This window comes from Balaenoptera ricei, chromosome 15 (assembly GCF_028023285.1).
Source record: "Balaenoptera ricei isolate mBalRic1 chromosome 15, mBalRic1.hap2, whole genome shotgun sequence".
Classification (NCBI taxonomy): domain Eukaryota; kingdom Metazoa; phylum Chordata; class Mammalia; order Artiodactyla; family Balaenopteridae; genus Balaenoptera; species Balaenoptera ricei.
Genome location: NC_082653.1, coordinates 59858686 through 59873162, shown reverse-complemented (window position 1 = coordinate 59873162; position 14477 = coordinate 59858686). Strand labels below are relative to the sequence as shown.

Genomic DNA, 14477 nt, shown 5'->3' with positions numbered 1-14477 from the left:
TCCTCTCCGAGTCCGAGCAGATGCAGGCTGAGAGCACCCGATGGCACAGTATCATCTCCCTCTGCAAACCCCCATTTTGCTGCTCTAACCATAAACGGTCTTAAAGAGCATGGACTTGGGAGCTCAGCAGACCTGCTTCCAATTCCTTCGCGCTCGCTGTGTGACACTGAGCAAGTCGCTGTCTGTCTCTGAACCTCAGTCTGCCCTCCCTGCCTAAGGGTGATGTTAATAGCTACCCACAGGTCAGCGGGTCGGGAGAATTGACTGAAACACTGGGTGGGACCGGGCCTGGCACGCGGTGAGTGTTTCACCAAGACGGGCACTGCTGTTGGAGCCACAGTGGTTCCATCTGACTCACGGGCCCCGGTTTTGGGGGCTGAGCAGGTTGGAGGGGTCTGAGTCCTTCTCAACCACTGATTCTTCTGCCATCCCTACACTCAAGGTAACCATCTGTACCCTCATGAGAGGCTCACTTCTGCCTTGTTCAAGGGTTCCAGCTGTGGGGGCAGAGCCAATGCCCTCATTAGAGCAATGGGCAAAGGAAGCCCAGAGAAGGGGCCAGACACAGACCTAAGACCCAGACCCTGGATCCACTCACTCCGGCCTTCTTCAAGAAGCATCACAATGTGTCTGCTGCCCCTCCTGTCCCTGGCTCCCTTAACCTTTTTCTTTCCAATAGAAATAACAAATGTGATCTCCACCCTCTTCCCTCAATAGCCCCCAAGCACCAGCCATCGGAGCCCGAGAAGGATCCTGATCAGGGCTGCTGGGAGGGGTGGGGAGGCAGTATTTCCAGGGACGTCTCTATTTCTTTGGGGGCTGGGTGAGGGGTAAGGAGAGGCCTTGGGCTACTCAAAGAGGAGGCCACCACTGAGGCCTGCAGATGGCACAGGGCACCTGAGGCTTGAAGGAGGTGACCACCCACCCCTGTCCTGACCAAGCAAGTCGGTCAGCAGCTTTGTCCTTTTGCCCAAGGCCTACAGATCCACCCGCCCATTCATCTGCCCAGCAAACATTTGTTGGGCCCCTACTGTATGCCAGGCACTGTGCCAGTCATACAGTATGGGCCCTGGGATCAATAAACACAGTCTCTGTTCCACTACACACTCGAGGCTGGGGAAGTTGGCAGTCAGAGTGGAGGGGCGGCGGGAGTGGTGGAGAGGGTCCAGAGACCCAGACACAGTCTTCACCGCGGGGCCCCCAACCAGCCCTACTGAGACCACACCAGGCAGGGCCGTTAGAACAGAGCCGCATGTGCCTCCTTAATCCCCTCGGAGGCCTTAGTGACCACGAGACTGGACTAGAGGGGACCAGGCCCGACTCTGAGTCCTGGCTCCACCCCTGACTAGCTGTGGGACTCTGGGCTGGTCACTCAGCCTCTCTGAGCCTGCTCTCCCTTTGTAAAATGTAATAATCGTACCCACCTCACAGGGTACATTAGTTTCTCAGGGCTGCTGTAACAAATGATCACAAACCTGGTGGCTTAAAACAAAAGAATTGTATCCTTTCACTTCTAGAGGCCAGAAGTCTGAAATCAAGGAGTTCTCTGGGCCACAGTCCCCCGAGGCCCCAAGGGAGAATCCTCCCTCCCTTGTCGAGCTCACGGTGGCTTGTGGCTGCACAACTCTAATCTTGGCCTCTGACTTCCCATGGTCTCTTCTCCCTGAACCTTCTCTTCTGTCTCTTATAAGGACCCTTGCCATTAGATTTAGGGCCCACCTGGATAATCCAGGATGCTCTAAATATCCTTACTTACATCTGCAAAGAGGCTTTTTCCAAATATGGTCACACTGACAGGTTTCAGGGGTTAGGATGTGGACACATCTTTTGGAGGGGCCACTGTTCAGCCCGCTATGAAGGGTCACTAAAGCCGCCTAGAAGGAGTGGGGCCCGGACGGAGCCCAGCCATGTAGGAAGTGCTCTGTAAACGAGGGTGGTTTTCACCGTGAGTGCTGTGACATGTTTATTAAGAAATAAACTACAATAAGAGCAGACGATAGCAAAGTTGTGCACAAGCTACAGAGAGGGGTAAGTAAACATGGGCTGGGGGGCCTGCCAGTGGGAGGGGAGATGGAGATGGAGGGAGTTTCCTGAGGGGAGGGGCAGTCTGAGAGTGGCCAAGAGTGAAGACCAAGGGCTTCGGCCAAGGCGTATGGAGGGGTGGGTGGCTGTGGAGAGAACACCCGAGACTAGGGAGCTCCCACCGGGCCCCGTGTGCGCACACAGGTGGGCTTTCTTCCACAGGAGGTCTGAGCAGGGATGCAGGGCCCTCATTAGCAGGGAAGGGAGCTGAGTCGGCAGGCAGGAATCGAGGGAGGAAAACAGTTTTCAAGGGCCTCCTGTGGCTTGACAGGCATCTCAGGCTCACAAGAATACCAGGAAGGAAGGGATGACATTCCTTTGTCAGATAAGGAAACCGGGCCTTGAAAACCAAAACGAACTACCCGAGATTGGACATCAGAACAAAGTGGGCTTTGAACCTGACTCTGAATCTCCTGGCTTTAAATCTTGCTGGGGAGGTGGGCTTGCCAGGCAGGCCCCAGGACCACCGTCAGTCCATGTGGTCATTCTTGTCATCTACCCAGTAAGTCATCCAGTCATTCACCCATCCAGTTCATTCATGGATGTATGATAAATGGATGGGATAAATGGATGGCTTTGCAAGTCAAAAGGACCTTAATGATTGTCTCAGTTCTATCCATGCCCCATATTCAAATACACATGAGCATCCAAAACCCAAAGGAGACGGTTAAGTGACTTTAGGAAGCACTCAGCTATTAAAGGCCCCCTTTCCCATTCCTATCCCTTAGGATGAAAGTACAACTAAGATGGCACCCCATGGCTTTGTTTCTGTGTCAGTTTCACCCAGATGAGAAACGCCATCATGCGTGGAACGCTAGAAGGAAGAAGTCGAACTTTTTGCAGGAACGTGTTACTACAGTGATTTCTATGCAACACTGATTAAAGCTTGTACACTGGATGACTTATCCTTGAGTCGGCATTTTGATTTCATTAAACGTGTCACGTGTTTGGGGGCCTGGTTTGGAAGCACAAAGCAGGGAAGAGGCTGGGCAGGGAGGAGGGACATGCCTTGTGATGGGATCTCATGAAAGTATAAGGAACAAATCCTCACACAGGGGCACAAATGAATGGGAGGTGGAGACATCAAGAAGACTTTGGGGTAGATGGGCAACACTCTGCTTGGGCAGAGCCCTCCTTTGTCCTATATGCTCCCATGTTCGTGCACACAGGTGCACACACACACACTCACACACGGGATGCCCACGGGCCCACACACTGTTCATGTGACCCACATGCAGTAGGCAGCCCAGGACCGTGGCAGGCGAGAGGCAGGAGGAGGGGTTAGGTATGTGCGTTCTGCAGTCCAGAGCATCCTGAGTTTGAATCCTGGCTCATCTGTTTCCCTCCTGCGTGGCCTTGGGCTAGTGATCAACCTCTGAGCCTCACTTGTTTCAACAAACTTTACTAAGGGACCAAGTGTTTTCAGGGGCTGGGCTAGGTTCTGGGAACACAGAGGACACACAAGGCCCTGTCCACAGAAAGAACACAAACGTGTAAGCACAAGATTTGCTGGTCACAATAAGCAGTATCAAAGGAGCAAGGTCTGGACGTAACGCAGAGCAACTCTGGTGCAGCAGGGGTGGGGACAGAGGTCAAGGAAGGCCCAGTGGAGGAGACCTGGGCCTGGAGGGCCTAGGAGGAGGGGAGCACATTCCAGGCCAAGGTAACAGCATGTGCAAAGCCCCAAGGAAGGAAAGAGCTTGAGGTGTTCCAAAGACTGGCGTGGCTGGCACAGATGTGCAGGTGGCCGCCAGGGGGTGGCAGCACCAGGTGGGGGCCAGGCCACACAGGATTTGCAGGGCCGTGGGGAGCTTGGACATTTTATTTGGTGTGATAAGTCACGGGAGGGTCTTAATCAGGCGAGAGACAGGGTCTAGTGTCTTTGCTGGGTGGAGACTGAATGGTAGGGGACAGAAGGGACAAGGGGAAGAGCTGTGGGAGGTCATGGCCAGGAGGGAGGGAGCAGGGCCTGGACCAAGGGCGGCACAGGAGGCCTTCCTCTTGGAGGGCAGGTCTGAGATCCGAGATTCATGCTTCCTTCCCCCCAGACCTCCTGGTTCCCTGTTTAAAAACAAAAGGCCACAAAATGTCATGATAGTCACTGACACCTCAGTGCTAAAGAGTTTGGGAAGTGCTTCTAGAGAGCAGTTTTAAGGGAGGAGGTGGAGACAGAGGGTCAGAGGATAAGGTCAGGGACTTTGAGCCCCACTCACCAAAGGACTTCCCTATTCCCTGGACAGTGTCCTTTCATGATACAATCACTGAAGGCAGGAGCTTACTGTAGAGACATCAACTCTGCAATAGAGGAAGTGAGCTGGGAAACAGACAGACTGGGTCACGTGTGTGGTTTATGGCCCCATCTTAACCCCACATTTCCCTGAAACCAACACTCAGAAAAAAGTGGTACAAATACACAGACATCCAGTCACATATACAAAGAAATTGCCATTCAAACCCACTCAGACGCAGAGCCCGAGGTTCACGTGCGGACTCCCAGATACACACACCCCCATACACACACGCAGGCTCTCACCTGCCTCCCCTCCCACACACCGAAACACACACAAGCAAGCACATGCGGGCACACAGCTACCCTCCTGCAGTCAGACACACGATGACAAGAGGACAAAAATCAAACCACAGATTCATTCTTTCACTTGCTTGGTTTGGGGTGGGGCGGTAGTAGTTTGGGGGCAGGCCTGCTGAAAACCCAAATTCAGGAAACAGAGAGAAACAGATGCTAAATTCAGCCACCTAGAGGTCCTGCACATCCCCCCACCACCACCCCGTGTTGGGATGTTGGGGTGAAGTGAGGTCTGAGAAATAGACACAGCCCCGCCTGTGGTGGGACTGCTCGCTCAGCTGCCCGGGCACCATTAAGCGGACCCAACAGTCCTGGGGGTGGCGGGAGGAGCAGCCAGGGAAGAGGGTACAGAGCCTGCGTTGAGATGCCCATTTGAGGTATGATTCAGGAGGAAAAAGACCTCAAACTCTGTAGATTCAGCTCCCCTATTCCCTCGCTGGGTGACCCTGGGGCTGTCTCTTAACCTCTCTGAGCCTTATTTTGCACCTCAGCCTTTGTCAAGAGGTCCAAGGCACCATGCTGTTCTTGATCGCTGCATCCCCTCTACTTAGCACATATTAGGAGCTCAGCAAATATTTGCTGAATAAATGAAAGAATGTGCAGGCATTAAAGCAACAGTGAGGGGCTTCCCTGGTGGCGCAGTGGTTAAGAATCCGCCTGCCAGTGCAGGCGACATGGGTTCGAGCCCTGGTCCGGGAAGATCCCACATGCCGTGGAGCAACTAAGCCCTGGCACCACAACTACTGAGCCCGCGTGTCACAACTACTGAAGCCCATGTGCCTAGAGCCTGTGCTCCACAACAAGAGAAGCCACTGCAATGCGAAGCCCACGCACCACAACAAAGAGTAGCCCCCGCTCGCCACAACTAGAGAAAGCCCGCACGCAGTAACGAAGACCCAACGCAGCCAAAAATAAACAAATAAATAAATTTATTAAAAAAAAAAAAAGAAAAGCAACAGTGAGGTGCCACTTTTGAACCCAGTGAATGGGCAAAACCAGAAAAGTTTTGATAATAACAAGTACTGGGAGAACCCAGCGAAGCAGATACAGTTGAATGCAGTTGCCAAGGGGTCAAATGTGCACGCACATGTTGGCAGGCGAACGGGGCAGTGTCTATGAACATTTATAGTGTGCAAAGCATTTCTCTCATGTGTGCCAGGGCCACATGGCTTGCAAGAGCAAAAAACTGCAAACAACCCACAGGATGGCTAAATGAACACGCAGGTTCACTGAGGACCATCGTGTAGGTTTTAAAAGAATGGGGTTGATCTCTATGCTATCTACTCAGATTGCCAGGATATGCTATCAGGTGAAAAGGGCTAGATGGAGAAAGATATACCATTGATGGAGGGGAAAAATTCTACACAAAGCAACACTGTACTTCTATGGGGGAAAATGCAGGTATGTAAGTGCTTAGAAAAAGATCTGGAAGGACATAGACTAAGCTGGTGCCTGGGGATATGTCTGGGGAGGGGAAATACTTTATTTTCTACTAGGAAATGAAAATCAGGGAGAAAAGGCATGAGCATCAGTGAAGTATCTAATAAGCGCTCAGCAAAGCTCTGTTGACTCTGAAAAGAGATAGCACAGGAATGCTGAATGTAAACTCTGCATCTGCAAACTGGTCCAGGCGAGGTGACCCAGAAGGCTCTCCTCAGTGGGACTCACCACCCCAGGGCAGGGAGAGGCCAAGGCTAGCCACCCACTGCCTTCCCCCAGCCAAGCCTCTGCCTATAAACCATCAGGGTGGCACCAGGGCCTCTCCTGCTTCCTTGAGCCTCGTCTCCTGCCACCTGCCACTCGGGTCCTCTAATTTTGGCCTCCAGGCCCTTGCTGACACCCTGCTCTGCCAGGAGTCCTCTCCCTTCTCCTCCCTGGGCTGAGTCTCACTCGCTCTTTAAAATTCGGGTCAAGGGTCGCCTCCTCCCAGAGGCTGCTCATCCCTGCCGGCTTGGCCAGGGGCCTCCCTCTTCTCCAGCCAGCAGGCACCGGGCTTCCCACGCGGCCGGCGCGGGCCACCATCAAGTCTCCTGCTGGTCAGTGTGCCCTGAAGCAACAGGCCTTAAGCGAAAGAACTGAGGCGCGATCAGCCCCTCCAACGGTGTGGCGGCCGCAGAGCTGAGGAGCCCTCCTGCCCCCGCCCCCAGTGTCCCCAGCCTGTGACGCTCAGCCCTCGTGTCTAGTTGCCCAGCTTCTGCAAATTCTTGTTTCCCCTCTGTGTCAACTGCCAAAGGTAACCACCATTGTTCTTGTCATCAGCTGCTGACACCTACTTTGCCACTTATGGGATGGGGTAGGGTGGGAACCAGATCGGCCTATTAGAATAATGCCCCAAAATAGGCTCCGAGCAAGATCCTGGGAGATTTACTGATGAAAAGGCACTGGGCCTGCCAGGCTTGGGCTTTCTGACAGCTCTATCGGCCACTGCATTAAGGGAACTTGCCTGAAGCCACAGGGAGGGTGGGAGGGAGGGTGGTGGTGGGGTGGGGAGCTGGGACCAGGACCTGGTGTGCCACAACCAGGGCTCTCAGAAATCCTCTTTCCCGCCCCTCCTTTTTCTGAGTTATTAACACAGTACCAGCAACTGCTTTCTGAAAGCCGGTTAATACTGGATACTTCACATAATCTCTGACCTAATCTCTCCTTTTTCACCTGTTACACGGGGATAATAGGCCTGCTGGAATGTTCCCACCAAGTCTCCCCAGGACCTTGGAAGACCAGCCACCAGCTCAGGCCATCACTCCTCCTCTGCCGGACGAGAGCCTTCTCCTTGGGCTCGAGCGTCCCCTCCCCTCCACGGAAACACACCACCTTTCCTGCCGTCGGGACCAGCCGGGACTAGGTTCTACCCCATGTAATGCAGCAACCTCTCTGCACAGAGGCCAAGCCCCAGGTCTCTCCAAAACACTTTCACCAAGTTCCATCAGCTCCCCTTTTCTCATCTGGTAAATGGCGACATAATTTCCACCTCACAGAACCATGGGGGAGAGTAAATAAGACAACATACCAAGACACTGCCACCTGGCCCACAGCAGGCTCAGCAAATGGTGACTCCTCTTCCAGGGAGGAAGGGGTGACCCCAGAACTCAGGTCTTGGACTCCTCAAGCAGTGTTCTCTACTACAAAGCATGAACATCCTGGCTTTCCCTTAGGACTGTCTTTGTACCAATTTTGGGGGCTAGTGTGGTAACATCCAGGGAGGGGGAGGTCAGGGACAGTTGTGAGGTGTGTCCCAAGGCCCCCACTGTAGGTCTCTGTGGCTAATACCCCAGCTGTCCAGAATTTCAGCAGCCAGAGGGTTTTTTCCACACCCAATCCTGTAGTGTCTCCTGGGCCTGAAGGAATGTCTCCTGCAGTCAGGGTGAAATCCAAACCCCTCCCACGTTCCAACAAAGCCCTGCCCCATCAACTGGACCCCTGTCAACCTCTATAACTCACCCCTGCACTCACCCTCTGGCTCTCTACACCAACTACACGTCTCCTTTCTGATCCTCAACTATGCCAATCACTCCTACCACAGGGCCTTTGCACTGGCTGTTCTCACTACCTGGAATCCTCATCACCCCACTTTTAGAAAGGCCTCAACTCCAGCCTCCAAGAGGCTTTCCCTGACTGCCTTATCTCACGCCTGCCCCCACTCCACAAACACCTTGTTGTTCCCTTTTTCCCTCTTTATTTTCCCATAGCACTTACCATGATCTGAAATACTCATGTGAATTCACTGTCTCCCCTATGTCTGCTTGAAGACCCCTGAGTTCCCAGTGCCTGGCAGACAGTAGGCACTCAATAAATACCTACTGAATAAATACTGAAAGAGTGAAATAAATGTCATTACCCCTACCTTGCAGATGAGGAAATCGAGCCACAGAGAAGCTAAGAAGCTGGCCCCAGGCCATGTGTTCATTAAGTGACAGACTGAAACCAGAATCCATGCTCTAAGCCAGCAGTCCCCACCCTTTTTGGCACCAGGGACCGGTTTCATGGAAGACAATTTTTCCACAGACGGGGGTGGGGGTGGTGATGGATCAGGCAGTAATGCGAGCGAGCAATGGGGAGCCGCAGATGAAGCGACGAAGCTTCTGAAGCTTCGCTCGCTTGCCCGCCGCCCACCTCCTGCTGTGCAGCCTGGTTCCTAACAGGCCGTCCATGGCCTGGGGGTTGGGGACCCCTGCTCTAAGCCCCACAGCTCGAGGCTCCCCAGAGGCACAGACTCCCATGGGAATCATGGCTGTAAAGAAAGGCTGATGAGCGCCGGGGCAGAGGACAGTTTCAAGATTACGCGACCTGACCAGGGGCTGCTTTTCCCAGCAGGACTTTGCCAAAGCTAGAAAGAGAAACTGAAAAACTGAGCTCCGAGGGCCAAGATCTTGACTCCCCCCAGCTGCTGGCTAAGCCCCTCACTTCTGGGGCAGCCAGGGCTGCTGAGGGTGGGGGTGGGGGGAGGAGAACCAGCCAACAGGTCTGGCTGTGACCCAGCAAGCTGTGGACATAGGGCTGACCCAACTGCCCTGTGACAAGAAGTCACTTGTGCTAAGCACTTTCTCTGTACCTGGCCCTTTGCTTTGGGCTTTGCTTCCATGCTGCTCTGTGAGGCACAAAACCTCCAAAGCTCATTTTGCAGTTGGGGCAAATGAGGCCCAGAGAGGGCAAGTTGCTTGCCTATGGTCTCCACAGCTGTGGAGTCTGAGCTCCTCAGGGCTCCCACGTGGCCTAGCTTCCTGCGACTCTACTGCCGGTCCTCCAGGGAGAACAGCCCAGGACACAAATGCTTGTCAATCAGTGTATTTCTTTTTCCCTTTTGTATCTGGATTCGGTTTCGTTTTGAACTCAGGACTTCAGAAAATGAAACCAAAGCTGTAGTAACTGTCACTATTGGTGGTGAGGAGAGCCCATGTGTGCTTGGCAACTTGTGCCTGCCTCACAATGGCTTGCACAACCAGGATCTGCTCAGGGTAGAGGATGAGGCCCACTGTACAGGCAAGGAAACCAAGACTCAGAACGGCCCAAAGCCACAAAGTGGGAGACAGAGGCTTGGCTGGCAAGACCCGGGGCCTCCACAAGCTTATAAAGAGGAAAGTCGGCAGAACGGTCCTCACTCCTCCCCAAGCAGGCTCAGGTTGCAAATGAATCTGATTTCTTTGGCATCTACTGTTTTTCCAGAAAACAGACCGGGATTCGAGATCACCAGGAATCTGGTTAGGGTGTGGGGGTTGGGGGAGAAGGTGGAGAGGGAGTTTACAGCACAGTAGACAAGCGCTAAAGCTTTGGGGTCTGACACCCTGGGTATGAAGCTCCGCCCTGCCCCTTCTGAGTTGTGTGCCCCTGGGCAAGTGACTCCCCACCCTCAGTTTCCCTATCTGTAAAATGGGCAGATTGGATTGTTGTGTCAATCCAATGGTCTAAGGACTGTAAAGCATTTATCACCCAGTCAGTTTAGGCCAATACACCACAGGTATCAGTAAATGAAATGGAGGGGGCTCCAGGGGGATGGGTGGGCATGTGGCAGCAAGTAGGGCGCCGAGAGGAGGAGGCCCCGGTGCCCGGGAAAAAGAGGTTGCTCTCCCAAGTGGCCATCCGGTCTGTCAATGGGGGGTGGGGGGGCATATGGGCCATCAGCTATTTATAAATCTCTCTCTGCCCAGAGGCCTGCCGAGGAGACATGCTGGCAGGAAGACAAGTCATGCAGGAGCCAGCCCAGCCTGGCTGCCTTCTCTGAGCCTGGACCGCCCGCCTCCAGCTCAAGTGAGAAGGAGGTGCTATGCCTCCCCACTGCCAGCACCCAGGGGCCTGGTTTACCTCCTACTCCACCCATGCCTTCTATGGCCTGCTTTCCTTGGGCTAGAACTTCTGAAATGAAGCCACGTGTCTGCAGGCTCCATTTTGCTGTCACAGCCACTGACAGCCGCTGATAAACAATAGCAGCAACAGCAAACACCTACTGAACGCTTATTATACACCAGGGACTGGTCTAAGCATTTGACCCATAATCACTCATTTAATCCCCACGCTAGGAGGGAGATATTATTACCTCCTTCATAGATGAAGAAACCAGGCAAGGGAGTTAACTGCATGTTCAAGGTCACAAGGACAGAGAGTTGCAAAATTGGAGTTGGAAACCAGATAGATTGGGTCCAAAGTCCAATACTTTATATTGTCACCTACCACAGGGCAGCCCCCCGCGGGTGCTCCAGAATGACCACAGCGCCTGACCACTGACACATGCATGGCTCTGCATCTTCTCACTCCCTTGCACACAAGTGCATGAGCACTCTCTCTCTCTCTAACACACACACACACACACCCCCCCCAAGACAACCACATCAATGACCAACACCAGCTGTTGCCAACACGAATTAACGCAGACAATGGGGTCCTAAGCAAGGCTGGTTCTGGGCCACCCCTTTGAAACACGGGGGTCCTGGGATCTACCTAGGGCCAGGGAAGGAAATCGCCAGGAAGGCGGGCAGGAGGACCTGGCTCCAGCCAGGGCTCCGAGCAGAGGAGCTAGCTGGGCTGCAGCCTGAGAGCTGCCGGTAGAGGGCAGTGTGTGCCAGCGTGAGGCCAGTCCCTGCCAAGCCTGGCGTCTTCCCCGGGACCCCTCCCAGACTGTGAGACAGGCTACCCACCAGCCCCCAAGCTCATTTGTTCTTTCTTTCATTCAAAAATACATGTACCAGCCAGGCACCTACTCCGTGCCTTTCCACGACAGAGAGCATCACACACAAATGTACAAATCGTAGCTGGTACCCCATCATTCCAAGGCGGAGGTGTGAGTGTGGGGAGGGGGCAGATGGGAGCAGTGCGGGGGAATCTGTAAAGTAGAAGTCGGGGGAGAGGAGGGGCTGGCCAGGAAAACTCAAAGTAGGTTTTTGGAATTATCACATCTGAAAATGAACTATCTTTTCACTGGGCTCCCAAGTGCATTTAGGGGTGTCCAGATGCGCCTTCCTCTCCCCAAAATAAAAGCGAGGAGGGCGTGCCTCGTTTGGAGCTCCCCCTCTGCCAACCACTGGGCCTCAGTTTCTCCAGCTGTCGTGCAATAGGGAGGGCTGGCCAAGGCCGCCGGTACCTTGCCGGTCCTCAACCGGTTTCCGAGGAACTGGGCTCGCAGCCGAGGCACCCCTCCCGCACCGCCAAAGGGTTCCTCCGAAGCCTGTGGTCAGGCCGCCGCTTCCTGGGAAGCCCACGCCAAGACCAGGGACAGCGACAGGCAGGGAAGGGTGCGGAGGCGGCCATCCAGAGGCTCCGAGACTACGTGGGCAGGGCAGTGGAGGGAGCAGTCCCGAGGGGTCCGAGGTTGGACCCCAGGGTCGGGTGGAGGTGTCTGGCTCCGGAGTAGAGGACACAGCTCTACCAGAGATGGGTGCTGAGACACCTGGAGGGGAAGAGGGGTGTGTCACGGTTAGTCCAGAGTATCCTAAAGGGCTTGCCTGCAGAAATCTGCGACCGAAGTTACGTGGGGGCAAAGTAGGGCCGCCAGTTCCGAAGGGGGCGTCTGAGAAGTGCCCAGGAGGTTGAGAGGTGGTGCTAGAGACCTTGACGGGGGGGGGGGGGCGTCCTAGGACAGATGCGAGGCTAGGTCAGGGCGGGGGGCTTCCCCGGGTAGGGCTCCCTGATTCGTGGAAAAGGTCGAGCCGGCCTGGCCTCCGCGGCGCGCAGAAAAAGAAACCGAAAGTGGCGCGGAAGGGCGGGCCTGTAAGGGGGTGGGGCCTGTAGGGGGAGGAACCTTCGGCCGACCACGCCCCCAAGCCGGTTTAAAAGACTGGTGCAGGGGCGGGCGCGCAGCAGATAGAGCTGCGGCCGTGGCAGCTGCTCGGCTCCTGGCCCTGGAGCATGCGCGAGAGCAGCCCCGGAGACCCTAGCCGCCCCGCTTGCGGCGCCCCGCGCCCCGCCGCCAGGTGAGCGGGGCACTGGGCTAGGAAGCGGGAGGGAGAGGGGAGGAAAGCACAGGACAGCCGGGTGTCTGGGCGGCCTCGGGGGCTGCGTGGTGGGGTCGCGGCCGCCACGCTCCTGGCCCCCTCTGGCCCCACCCTGGCAGACCCCGCGCGTGGGGTTCCCGCAGCGCAGCTTTTCTCCTGCCTTTCCCCAATTCGCCCGGACAAGGCGCCAATTCCCGGCCTGGCCAGGAGGCGGCGGTCGCGGGGCGGTGAGCCGAGGGCCGGTTGGCCGGAATCGGGGCAGGCTTCTCCCCGGCACCTCTCCACGCCCCCTTCTTGTACCCAAACTCGGAGCGACTCGGGGGCTGCACTCCGCTCCACCGAGCTCCCACCCGCCTTGAAGTGCTCCGCGAGCGGGGAAGCCCATTTTCTAGATGAGCCCACTGAGGCTCAAAGGGCCGCGCGGACTTGGTCTTGAGCCCTCGGCCCTTTAGGAGCGGCTCACCCCAGGGCCCCACCCCTCCCAAGTTGCCTCGCGGGCCCTCACCTGCCCAGCCCCACCCAGACTCCCTGCTCACAGCCTGTCTCCCTCATCAGCGCACCCCCGGACGCTATGGCCCACCCCTCCGGCCGGCCCCGCGTGTAGGATGGTAGCACACAACCAGGTGGCAGCCGACAATGCAATCTCCACGGCAGCAGAGCCCCGACGGCGGCCAGAGCCTTCCTCCTCCTCCTCCTCTTCTTCCTCCTCCTCGCCCGCTGCCCCGGCGCGCCCGCGGCCCTGCCCGGCTGCCCCGGCTTCGACCCCGGGCGACACGCACTTCCGCACGTTCCGCTCGCACGCCGAGTACCGGCGCATCACCCGGGCCAGCGCGCTCCTGGACGCCTGCGGCTTCTACTGGGGACCCCTGAGCGTGCACGGGGCGCACGAGCGGCTGCGCGCCGAGCCCGTGGGCACCTTTCTGGTGCGCGACAGCCGCCAGCGGAACTGCTTTTTCGCCCTCAGCGTGAAGATGGCCTCGGGCCCCACGAGCATCCGCGTGCACTTCCAGGCCGGCCGCTTCCACCTGGACGGCAGCCGCGAGAGCTTCGACTGCCTCTTCGAGCTGCTGGAGCACTACGTGGCGGCGCCGCCCCGCATGCTGGGGGCCCCGCTGCGCCAGCGCCGTGTGCGGCCGCTTCAGGAGCTGTGCCGCCAGCGCATTGTGGCCACCGTGGGCCGCGAGAACCTGGCGCGCATCCCGCTCAACCCCGTCCTCCGGGACTACTTGAGCTCCTTCCCCTTCCAGATCTGACCGGCCGCGCACGCAGCATTAACTGGGGCGCCTTATTATTTTCTATTATTATTATTTCCCTGGAACCACGTGGGTGCCCTCCCCGCCTGGGTTGGAGGGAGAGGGTGTAGGGGGCGAGGCGCCTTCTGCGCTGGGTTGGAGTCAAGGCCGCAGACCCCTCCCCACCTCTTGTGGGGGTGCCCCCTCCCGGTGCTCCCTCTGGGTCCCCCTGGTTGTCGTAGCAGCTTAACTTAATTGTATCTGGGGCCAGGACCTGAACTCGTACCTCCTACCTCTTCATGTTTACATATACCCAGTATCTTTGCACAAACCAGGGGTTGGGGGAGGGTCTCTGGCTTTATTTTTCTGCTGTGCAGAATCCTATTTTATATTTTTTACCACCAGTTTAGGTAATAAACTTTATTATGAAAGTTTTTTATTTTTAAGAAAAAAGGTTTCTAGAGCGTGTGCTTTGGGCAAAGGTTTTCCATGGTTCTGAGTGCGTCCAGGTTCCTAAGACTGACCCGTGTGGCCGAAGATGGTGTATGGCCCGTGTTCTGTGGCTGGGAACCCTGCATGGCTCCACCCTCAGCTCTCAGGGGTAGATGAACCGTTGGTCTAGTTTTGGTATTGTGTGTAAAATGGCAGCTCATGTTTGAG

The 14477-nt window shown here is 55.9% G+C and overlaps 1 protein-coding gene across 1 annotated transcript; it reads left to right on the top strand.

Moving 5' to 3' along the window:
* Window positions 1-12464: 12464 nt before the first annotated feature.
* SOCS1 (suppressor of cytokine signaling 1) lies at window positions 12465-14251 on the top strand. Its single transcript, XM_059896911.1, has 2 exons — window positions 12465-12564; window positions 13141-14251. Exon 2 carries the CDS (start codon window positions 13191-13193, stop codon window positions 13836-13838), a length of 648 nt encoding a protein of 215 aa, XP_059752894.1. The 5' UTR covers window positions 12465-12564; window positions 13141-13190; the 3' UTR covers window positions 13839-14251.
* The last annotated feature ends 226 nt before the right edge of the window (window positions 14252-14477 follow it).

Bases quoted from the DNA above. Each gene is read 5' to 3' on its own strand.
- SOCS1 (XM_059896911.1), top strand. From the start codon at position 13,191: ATGGTAGCACACAACCAGGTGGCAGCCGACAATGCAATCTCCACGGCA.